At 64.0% G+C, this 9,707-nt stretch overlaps 3 protein-coding genes across 3 annotated transcripts; 2 read left to right on the top strand and 1 right to left on the bottom strand.

Annotated features, from left to right (window-relative positions):
- The first annotated feature begins 62 nt into the window (after positions 1-62).
- CHLRE_07g345850v5 (uncharacterized protein) lies at positions 63-2,358 on the top strand. Its single transcript, XM_001692504.2, has 4 exons — positions 63-713; positions 1,043-1,097; positions 1,310-1,453; positions 1,746-2,358. The coding sequence occupies exons 1-4, from the start codon at positions 595-597 to the stop codon at positions 1,881-1,883; spliced, it is 456 nt and encodes a 151-aa protein (XP_001692556.2). The 5' UTR covers positions 63-594; the 3' UTR covers positions 1,884-2,358.
- A 46-nt stretch (positions 2,359-2,404) lies between these two features.
- CHLRE_07g345800v5 (uncharacterized protein) lies at positions 2,405-4,987 on the top strand. Its single transcript, XM_001692503.2, has 4 exons — positions 2,405-2,621; positions 2,726-2,809; positions 2,913-2,995; positions 3,171-4,987. The coding sequence occupies exons 1-4, from the start codon at positions 2,556-2,558 to the stop codon at positions 3,247-3,249; spliced, it is 312 nt and encodes a 103-aa protein (XP_001692555.1). The 5' UTR covers positions 2,405-2,555; the 3' UTR covers positions 3,250-4,987.
- Positions 4,988-5,147: 160 nt separating this feature from the next.
- On the bottom strand, positions 5,148-9,592 carry CHLRE_07g345750v5 (uncharacterized protein). Its single transcript, XM_043064455.1, has 9 exons — positions 9,381-9,592; positions 8,570-9,260; positions 8,083-8,212; positions 7,510-7,749; positions 7,306-7,355; positions 6,779-7,058; positions 6,235-6,408; positions 5,819-5,886; positions 5,148-5,658 (listed from the first exon to the last, which is right to left on the bottom strand). Exons 2-9 carry the CDS (start codon positions 8,923-8,925, stop codon positions 5,547-5,549), a joined length of 1,410 nt encoding a protein of 469 aa, XP_042923023.1. The 5' UTR covers positions 8,926-9,260; positions 9,381-9,592; the 3' UTR covers positions 5,148-5,546.
- Between the last annotated feature and the right edge of the window lie 115 nt (positions 9,593-9,707).

Here is a 9,707-nt window from a genome sequence, read left to right as displayed (position 1 = left end):
CGCGTAGTGGGGGAGCGTAAATCGGCGCCAATGCGGGGCAAGCAGCGACGTGCCGCCAGGATGGGAAACCCTGCCCCTGGGGCAGGGCCCATGGGCGGTCCCCGCACAGTATGCGCCGCACAACTGGATGCCCCATGAAGTCTCCTTCATACACGTACATTGCCATCTGCACTCTTAGATTGGACGTGTCAAGGCGCTCATACCTGCTGCAGCATACCACTAAGTTTCTCGTACTCATCCGAGCTTTGATACCTGCATCATTTCTTAAGCTCAAGGCATATAACAGATATAATAAATACGTGAGATTGCTGATACACCATGCTGCGACGACTCTTGCACAGAGCTGTCCAAGCTGCCGAACAAGCGAGCGCATTAAGCACGAGCGCCTCGCACTTGGAATCAACCTTGCAACACCAGCTCGGGCGATCATGCAGCGCAGCGGCGATTGATGGACGTCACGTCGCGGTCTGGCGCCAGCAATCGTGCGGTCCTAGCTTTGCTGCGCAACGGCATCTTACGCATATTAGCGAGAGGTTGACTAGCTCCTCGGGGCGGGCGTGCCCGGATGCAGCACAGGGCGTGTCGGCATTGCGAATGCCCTGGTCGCTCGCGCACACGCCCCGCGGTCTGTTTGGCGCGGCCAGGCCGCTGGTGAACCCCCAGATCCACGCGCACGACAAGTACAAGAAGGAGAACCCGCAGCCTGCTAACAGGTGCGGCGGTGAGGCTATACGACAACTAAGCGTACGGTGATTGGGTGGCCGGGTAATTGTGGCGGATACGCCATGCATTTGCAGCGTCCAGTTGCGTGGGGGGTCTTGCCAGGAACCCAGTCCGCACTAACACACAGGAAGTCAGGGACAACGCGACAGTTGTATGGGGTCGTGGACCCATGGGCTCCGTCTGGATGAGGGCGCAACCGCGATGACCCAGTCCTTCAGGGCAACCCGCGCCACGCCGCACGCCCACGCACACACATGCCATACTTCAATTGTCTCTCCCAACCCCCAACTACCGTGCCTCTGCGGCTGCCTTCCCGCAGCTTCCTGCTGGGCCGGTTCGTGACGGACCGCAACGGCATCATCTGGCATCGCCAGGTGGGCACGTGTGCTCGTGACCTGTGTCAATGTGGGAAGGGCCCCAGCTAGACGAGAGGTCCCACCAGCCCACCAAGGCATCAGTGTGCCACGTAAGGTTGGGAGCGATGCATTGGGCAATGGGTTCAAGATGATACCGCCTTCATCCAACAGCCCTCTCCACCACCCCGCCCCAAATCCCGCTCCATCCCCGTCCTGCCCCCACCCCACAGGCCAACTACCGGCACGCGCGCCACGCCAAGTCGGCCAGTCAGCTGACTCGGCTCAAGCGCTGGAAGCCGTTGGCGCCCGCCTTCGCCGCCAAGCTGCGCAAGCTGGGGTTCAGCGAGCGCTACTGGGCGGCGCCAGACCCGCAGGTGGGTGGGGTGGGGCATGGGCAGGGGGCGCGGGTGTAGGGGGCATGGGCAGAGGGGGCGTGGGCCGACGGGGCAAGGGTAGATGGCACGCGCAGGCCGCGTATGGGTGTGGGGAGAAGAGGGGGCTTGCAGCGCGCAGCCGCAGCTCGCTTGCAGCTGTCGCTGTGGCGTGGGGCTCGGCTGCGACCCGGCGTGGCCGCTGGCGGCGCCCCGTCCACACACGCGGCCTCAGCACGGTACGCCAGGGCCGGTCTCACGCTTTCTGACGTCTGCCACGTACCCACGTGGACAGGACGTGCCCGGCTTCCACAGCCCGCGCGGCCGCGTGGAGCGCCCGCGCCGCTCCGCTGTGCCCGACATGGACCACACCACCGGCGAGCCCGCGCTGCGGCAGAGCTGGCAGCCGCCCAACCGCCAGCGCCTGCGGTAGCCGCCGCGGCCAAGGGAAGCGCAGTCGAGGCGAGGTTGGGAGCCGCGCTTCAAGTTGGATGGGGATGAGGAGGTTAAGGAAGGAGGAGGAGATGTCGATGGTGATGTGGGTTTGGCGGGGAGGCGGTGGTCTGAGGATGCTCCAAGAGCTGGGTAGGCTTGCGACCTTGCGGCGCCAGGTGCTGTGGTGGGGCCCTGTGCTGTCTGTCCGTGTACATGAGTTCGACGGAGAGAGGACGTGTCTGCAAGAGCCGTTCGACAGGCAGGGGAATGCGCATTTTTGTCCTAGCTCGGGGTTGTGAGGCGTGCCTTCCGGGTTTCAGCAACATGCCCAGCCAGACGGCCTGTTGGGCTGTCACGTATTGGTGGAACCCGTCCTGGATTGTTACTTGTTACTTGTTACTGTCTTTGGCGAAGCTAGCTTGTTGATTTTGGAGGATTCTGGAATGAGGCCCATCCCGTCGCAATCGCGTCGAGTTCAGCCCGGCGGGCAGCCAGTTTGCTGCATTTGTTTTACTATAAGATACTCGTGCGCGCCCAAGACGTTACAGAGATTCACCAGACAGCAGCCGTTGGTTCAAACGCAAGTTCGCCGCGGCCGGCAAATTTCTGCTCCAACGAAGCTATCTCGAAACATAGTTGCTGTCTGTTAGTGTCTCTCCGGCCCTATAACATGGCCAGCCTTCAGGAGCAGCTCAACTGTGGGCACGTCTGCAACCACACTTGCTGCGTTCAGCACGTAGGTCGTTGTTATGGCTTAAGTATGGTGGCGTTCAGGATCACGGATTCTTGGAGCAGCTGTTGACGTCTCGACTGCACCCTCCGCCCATTTGCCCCCCACAGGAGTTTGGAAACATGTACAGATGCGCGACGTCTGGCCTTGTGCACATATGTGACTCAACGTGCAACCAGCGGCTGTACCACGATGTAAGTATCCGCGGGCTTGGGCGGGCCTGGGGCGCATGTTCCTGCTGCCCGACGCGGCACGTCATGACGCCCGAAAGACCAAACTTGGTTTCCTTGACTGCAGAAATACTCGACTATCTGCCGCATCAGCCGCAAGCTCCACCCGCCGTTCACAACGGAGGCAACCATGGACACGGAGATGCCGCGGTGAGTCGAAACGGTGGTCGACGGGCAGGCAGCATTGGCGGGCACAGCGGCGCGCAGTAATGTGTTGACGGCATCGCAGACCTCTCCTGTCGCTGTATTAATGGTGGCTTCGTGGCTGAAAACTTCGCCGTAACCATCATCATGCAAGTGCTGACTCGTCGTTTCGTCTCGACAGGAAACGGAGCGGCGGCGACGAGGTGCTCCCTAGTGCGGACTCGTGGAAGCGGCGGACGCAATCGCCTGTGCACTGCTGAGGTAGCAGCAATCCACGCTAGCGGCCTCGGGTGGCAGACACGGCGCCTGTGCAAACCCGCTCGTGCAGTTGACACTGGGCCGTGGCAGTGGCGACGTCGCCGGCCTGCTATGCACGGGCAGGTCAGCTGCGTCATCGTGCCATGGGGTTTCGAATGCCACCATGATGCGGCTGCTGCTGCAACGGGGCGTCGGTGGGAGGCGAAGGGGCTTTGGGGCTGCATTCATGCGGGTGCACTTATCGCCCGATTTTGGCTTGGCGAGGGGGTTTCGGATGCAGAGCTTGGTGCTGCGATTTGATTCTCTGGGGACCGGGCCCTCATTATTGCCGGCCGCGGAGGTGAGCCACCTACCGGCGTGACAGCTTGATGCCTTGTGAGGGCACGGGCTTGGGTGTGGATGGGTGTTTGGATTCGGGTTTGACGAAGCGACTTGGGACGACGAGTGGTTCTTAACACGCAGCCAGGCCCTGCAGTAGGGCCTCTCTGCAGGGCGCAGCGCACAGCAGCGCTAATTCAGTAATCAAGGGGTGGTTGAACAACACGGTGCGGCGCAGCGCGGATGTCGCACTTTTTGGCGAATGGCGAAATGTGAGCGCCCCCTTCGGACGGTAATGCAGCACCATTTCGGTGCCAGGCCGCCACCTGGCGCCGATCTACGGACCTCCTTTCATCTTGTACCTGTTTATGTGTGCGCGTGTGCGTTTGTGGCACTGCATCCCATCGTGTGGTAGAACGTGGACCCGTGTGTGTGTGTGCGTTGTATGTGGTTGCCTCCTGCCCATCACCGGTTTTGGTGGCTCTTCTTTGGTGAGACACACGGGCAGGAGTGGCAACCAACCATTAAAGTGCTGAAGCATTGGACGGAGCGACTGCGGGAAATCGGCTGCGGGTTTTGATGACAGTAGCATTTGTGTTAGCCAGAGTGTGCGGCAAGCAGCCTGGCCAAAGGACACCCGCGGGACGTCGGCGGCCACGGCTGCCCTGCCCTTGTCCTCACGACCGAATTGCGTGTGTTGCACAACGAGGACAGAATGCACGAGTGTGATCTTGATTCTGGCATTGGAAACGGGGCGCATAAGGCAAACGGACACCGGAGACGTGCCGAATACATGAGCGGTGCAGGACGGAGTGTGTATGTGTGTTTTTGCATGTGGTGGGATGCAAGGACTGGGCACGCACGTGCCCGTGCAACCAATGGGCGTTTGGTTCAGGACGCAAGCTGTCTGTGTCTGCAGTGTGTGTGATCGGGCGCGATTTCGTTGATGCGCGGGATGATGTATTGAGTGCCCCTGCACGTGTTGCTCCCGCATGCACCTGGGGCGTCAGGCCGCCGGCGCGGCGCAGCCAAGCTGCAATCCCAGCGGTTCCCGACGGTCCCGGTGTGTGTGGATGCCTGTGCCGGAGGCGCCATCGGTAGAGTGATCCAGCGTGTTTGTACTGAGTATGCATGCGCACTGTGTGTGTATGTGTGTTTCAGTAGTGTGGTGAGGGCCAACGCATGAGGGACACGACACAGGCTGCAGTGGCCGTGAAAGCGCCGTGAAGCGCAAGGGCTGTGGCTGGGGTCGGGGCAGGCGCAGGGGCGCTAGGCAGAGGCATGCGCGCGGCGGCCGGCACTGGCGTCGGCGGGCCAAGGTGCTGGGATGGCGAGTGCTGGGGCCTGCCGCCGCAACGCCAGCTGAGGCCTGGGCCGCAGGGGCGTTTTGGTGTCTCTGTACATGTGTAACACACTGAGAGCATGCCGCCCACCGTGTCAGTGCGCCAACGGCCCCGAGAGAGCCTGGGGCTGGCAGATCAGGGATAGCCCGCTGCATGGTAGCAGCTCAGCAGGGCCCAGCGAATCCTGTCATCGACTGTTGTCTGTCCACGAATCGCGGGTCACCAAGGGGATCCAGAGCGGCATTGGAGTATTACAGCATCCCCGCGCCTTGCCTGACTGACCACAGTCCGACCGGGGCCATGCGAGCCGGCAAGCCATGAACTCATGAGTCATGACCGTCTGCGACACAACTGCATTACTGCCGCCTCCGTCATACCAGGCCATGCACCCCTGCTGCCCGCTGCCCGCTGCACACCCAACGGCTACAGCCACTTCCACTGGCACAAGCCGCCGCCACCACTAAAGCCACCGCCGCACTGTGCCACCACCCCTGCCACGTCACCCGCCACGTCATGTCGCGCCCCCACCACACGTCGCACCCCGCAGCACCCCACCCCCTGGGGGCCTGCGAGCCATACTGATACCCTGCTGCTGCTGCTGCACCAGCCGGGTCTGCTACAGCCCTGCCACACTCCTGCTACAGCCATTTCTCCAGTAGGGCGCAGTCGAAGTAGGCCACGGGCATCTGGGCGTGCAGCTCCTCCGCCGCCTCGGGCGCCACAAGCGAGTAGCCGAACCGCGGGCCCAGCCTGCACGTGCGTACACGCGTGTGTGTGCGTGTGTGTACGTGTGTGTGTATGTGTGTGTATGTGTATGTGTATGTGTGTGTGTGTGTGTGTGTGCAGCGTGTACCGTATAAGCAGTGCACAAGTAAACGTGCGGCGCGGTTCAGTTCACGCACCCACTCACCACATGGGTAGCGCCACGCGGCGCGCCTGCACCAACATGCGCTGTACCCCCAGCCGCTTCAGCAGGCCCTGAGAGGCACGCGGTGGAGGAGTGAGGCAGAGGTGGCGGCGTGAGGCGGTCGAGGCAGTGGCGGCAGCGGCGGAGGAATTTAGGCAGTGGAGGCAGTGACGTCGAATCAAGGTACACGAGGCTAGGCGGTAGTCCAACACCCAGTTCCTCGGGCTGGAAGCTGCTCTGCCCCGTCGGCACGTGATGTTTGTGACCTAATCACTCCGTAGATGACAACCCAACCCCCCCCCCCCCCCACCCTGCTCCACGTTTTGGTTCGGGGTCTTGGATTGTTTGGGTGTGTATCCGTACCCCTCCTCTGGTACTGGCGAACACACATACACCCCCCCGCCCCCCCCCACACACACCTCCACGTCTGCAACCAGCGCGGCGCCGTGCCCCTTGCGCCGTGCCGCCGTGGCGGTGGCCAGCATGCACAGCTGCGCCTCGCGCCCCCACACGTTGAAGGAGGCCGCCGCCACCGGCTGCCGCCCAGCCACCAGCACGGCGCTGTAGCGCCCGCCGTCGTACTCGCGGGCGGGCTGTGTGCGTGCATGGCAGGGGGGATCACATGTGTGATTCAACAAGAAGGGGAAGGGGAGGGGGGAGATAAGGGGAAAGCTGGGTGTGGTGGCGATTGGATCGCGGGGCCGCAGTGGCGGTGGGGAGCTGCGTATGGCTAGGGAGGAGGTGATGCAGCGGCACTCGGCGGCAGCAGGCGGAGAGCGGCGCGTCAGCAGACACAGGTCTGGCCACTCAGGCAGGAAAGAGTGTCGACTGCCGAGGCGGGGTGCCCAACGCACACAAAGGGCGGGGCTGCTGATTCGTGCTTTGTGCCTGCAGCCTTTCTGGGCATACACAAGAAAGCACCGGTCACACCGCGGCCGGCACCCCGCACCGTCCCGCACCCACCTCGCCAAAGCCCTCGATGGCATCCCGGTTGAAGCCTTGAGCCAGCAGCGGTATCACCGAGCCCGCAGGACCGCGCGGCCGGCCGGTCATCCCGCCGCCGCCGCCACTGCTGCTGCCGCTGCTAGTGCCGCTGCTACTGCCGCCGCCGGCCGCGCGGGCCGCCATGGCTGCATAGGCGGCGTGGTCGGCGGGCGTGAGGATGTACAGCTGGGAGGAGGGGGAGTCGGAGGAGGCGTGCGGGTTTTGCTCCGCCGCCGCCTCCAGTCGGATGTAATTGTTCCTGGAGTTGCGGAGGTGAGGTGTGTACGACACAAAGTGAGGGTGTGTGGAGAGGGCAGAGGCTGAAGCAAAGGCACAGGCAAGAGCGGCGGTAAAGCGGCGGGGGCAGGGGCGCAACCAAGGGGCGGCGGGAGGGCGGCGGGAGACCGCAATGGCCGGGGAGCGAGGATCTTTGAGCAAAGCATCAAGGCATGCATTGAGACACACACGCCATCGTGCGCCTCCCCCACTCCCACTCCTGCCCCTACCTGCACACGTGGGAGTGGAACCAGGGCCGCGGAGGGACCTGCTCCAGCAGCTGCGGCGACAGGAGGCACAGAGACACACACAAGAAGGGGCGTTTAACGTGGATTAGTTGCCATGCCCCATCCAGCCTGTTCGTAGCTTGCAATCAAGCCGTCACGGCAACCAGCGCCCCCACGCTTCGGCACCAGCCGACGCCCGCCACTCACGTTGACTCGTGCGCACCCCATGTGCACCCAGGCGCCGCACATGTCGCAGCACAGCGGCCGACTGCGCCACGCCACCACCTCGCCACCGCCGCCGCCGCCCAAAGGAGTGGAGCTGGCGCCACCGGCTGCAGACGCGGTCGGCGCAGACGCCGCGGAGGCTGCGGAAGACGAGGAGGCTGGCGGCGGCTCGCGCTCGAAGAACACATTGGAGTGGCAGCGGGGGCAGGGCCGCGGCATGCCCTGCATCGCGTGCACCGTGCGTCGGGGAGGAAGACAGGGAGGCCGGGCGCAATCACGCGTGTGTGTGTGGCCTTGGCGTTTGGCACACGGGCACCTTAGCCAGGGGCGGCCCTGGTCCCGTACGGCACGGTGTGTAGGGGTGGGGCACGCCTGGCACTGCGCGTGTTGCCCGCCTGCTACCCCTTCTCCTCCCGTGCCCCCTTCTCCCCTTCGGTCTCGTTCCATGTGGTATCGGAATCATTTACCGTCCTGCTTTTCCCCAGTGCATCCTTTACCGCTGCTCCAACCATCTTTGCAACCCCCCCGCCCCCTCCTCACGCCCCCCCCCCTCACCCCGTGTTTGGCCAGGTGGTAGTCGTACAGCTCGGCCGCCAGCTCCTGGTCCGCGGCGAAGGAGGAGCCGGCGGCGCCGCCGGTGTGGGGGGAGGCGCCCGGCAGCCGGCCGGCCGGCATGAGGCTGATCCTGCGGCGGCGTGGTGGAATTTGGGGCTCACGTTGAACCAATCCCGTAAGGAAACAGTCGCGCTGCAAGGAGAACGGCAGCTGGATTTTGGGGGGTAGGGTAGCGGTGCATGGGGTGTTGAGAGGCGATGGCGAAGGTGTGGGTGTGGGTGTCGGGTGCTGCTGCTGAGTGCGGGGTAGGAAGGAGGATGTAAATGGCGTGGAATATGGGGACGTGGGGCCAAGCGGCGCGGCTGCGGCCACCGTGTCCCCGCCCTGCCCTGTCCAGTCGGCTCCATCCAAAACCTCCCAACAAAGCACACGCGCCCCACCGTGCACAACATTTCTCAGTTGACAGCTGCTAGCTCGCCAGACTCACTGGGGCATGTTGAACCCCCGGAACAGACCCGCTGCTCCGGAGCCGAGACCCAGGCCCGCGCCCGCCGCTGCCGCGCCGCCCGACGGCGGCGTCCCTGCTACAGCCGGCGCCGGCGCCGGCGCCGCACCCGCCGGCGCTGCTACTGCCGACGATGAGGGCCGAGACGAGGAGGATGCGGCCGCCGAGGTGGTCATGCTGGCGAGCAGCAGCAACCGGCCGCCGCCCATGCCTGCCCCGGGCCCGCTACTGCACCGGCTGTAGCAGGAGCCGTAGCTGCTGCCACTGCCACTGCCGCCATATTCGCAGCCCCCACTGGCGTAGCTGCTGCTGCCCAAGCCGAGGCCACCAGCTGTCATGAGCAGGCCGTGGGCTGGCGCCGGCGGGGCCGGTGGGGTCACCGGCGCCGCCCATGCACGGCCGCCCGCCCGCCCGCTCACACGCGCCCGGCCCGGTGGTGTTGGGTGTGTGTGGGCGGTATCTGGGCCTGGCAGGTACGTCCACACCACCCATTCACGGTGTGGTGGGAAGCTGGCTGTAGCTGGGGTGCCGCTGGTGCTGCCGCTGCTACAACCTGCTGGTGCAGCTACTGCTGCTGCGAGAGGCGGTGGTGCGGTCGGGGGTGTGGACGGCACATCCGCCCGCAGCCGACGCGCCTGGGATGCCCACGCCCGTGTGGACTGGCTGTGGGCACCTGTGGGTGAGACAGCGTGTTGGACACGCGGCACTGAGGAATTCAAAGGCCAGCCAGGACCGCCGATGTTCCCCTCCCATGAAGGGGCTAACGGCCTGCTCGCACGGGACCTCCACGTACCTGGCCAGCCCGCCGACACGCACAGCGGCTGTTTGTCCACCTCAATTGCCGTGATTGCGCATATATTGGCTTGTGAATCTGTGCGCGTTCTCATTCGCGTTGGACCGTTTCGTCACAAAATCGGCAGTCAAGTTCAAGTGCAATCGTTATGCCTAGATAACTCGCAACACCGCGTTGAGTTGCCTTGATGAATACGTGTCTTCTACCATGAGATATGATTTGTGCGAGTTGCTTGTTACAAAGCCGCGATTGCCATCGATTGCGGGATCAAGTCGGCGTCAGAAGGTGACGGTATTATTCAACCAGCCCATCGACTGTAGAGCATCC

This window comes from Chlamydomonas reinhardtii, chromosome 7, assembly GCF_000002595.2.
Source record: "Chlamydomonas reinhardtii strain CC-503 cw92 mt+ chromosome 7, whole genome shotgun sequence".
Lineage (NCBI taxonomy): Eukaryota > Viridiplantae > Chlorophyta > Chlorophyceae > Chlamydomonadales > Chlamydomonadaceae > Chlamydomonas > Chlamydomonas reinhardtii.
The sequence above is the reverse complement of the archived record's forward strand: the minus strand, read 5'-3'. Positions and strand labels throughout refer to the sequence as shown.

Excerpts from the sequence above, each read along its gene's own strand:
- CHLRE_07g345850v5 (XM_001692504.2), top strand. The coding sequence starts at position 595 with ATGCCCTGGTCGCTCGCGCACACGCCCCGCGGTCTGTTTGGCGCGGCC. Across the intron at positions 714-1,042 it reads AACCCGCAGCCTGCTAACAG|CTTCCTGCTGGGCCGGTTCG; the intron begins GTGCGGCGGTGA and ends GCCTTCCCGCAG. Across the intron at positions 1,454-1,745 it reads GGGCGGCGCCAGACCCGCAG|GACGTGCCCGGCTTCCACAG; the intron begins GTGGGTGGGGTG and ends CCACGTGGACAG.
- CHLRE_07g345800v5 (XM_001692503.2), top strand. The coding sequence starts at position 2,556 with ATGGCCAGCCTTCAGGAGCAGCTCAACTGTGGGCACGTCTGCAACCAC. Across the intron at positions 2,622-2,725 it reads ACACTTGCTGCGTTCAGCAC|GAGTTTGGAAACATGTACAG; the intron begins GTAGGTCGTTGT and ends TGCCCCCCACAG. Across the intron at positions 2,996-3,170 it reads ATGGACACGGAGATGCCGCG|GAAACGGAGCGGCGGCGACG; the intron begins GTGAGTCGAAAC and ends TCGTCTCGACAG.
- CHLRE_07g345750v5 (XM_043064455.1), bottom strand. The coding sequence starts at position 8,925 with ATGACAGCTGGTGGCCTCGGCTTGGGCAGCAGCAGCTACGCCAGTGGG. Across the intron at positions 8,213-8,569 it reads CGGGGGTTCAACATGCCCCA|GATCAGCCTCATGCCGGCCG; the intron begins GTGAGTCTGGCG and ends ACGCCGCCGCAG. Across the intron at positions 5,659-5,818 it reads CGCGTGGCGCTACCCATGTG|GCTGGGCCCGCGGTTCGGCT; the intron begins GTGAGTGGGTGC and ends ACGCACGTGCAG.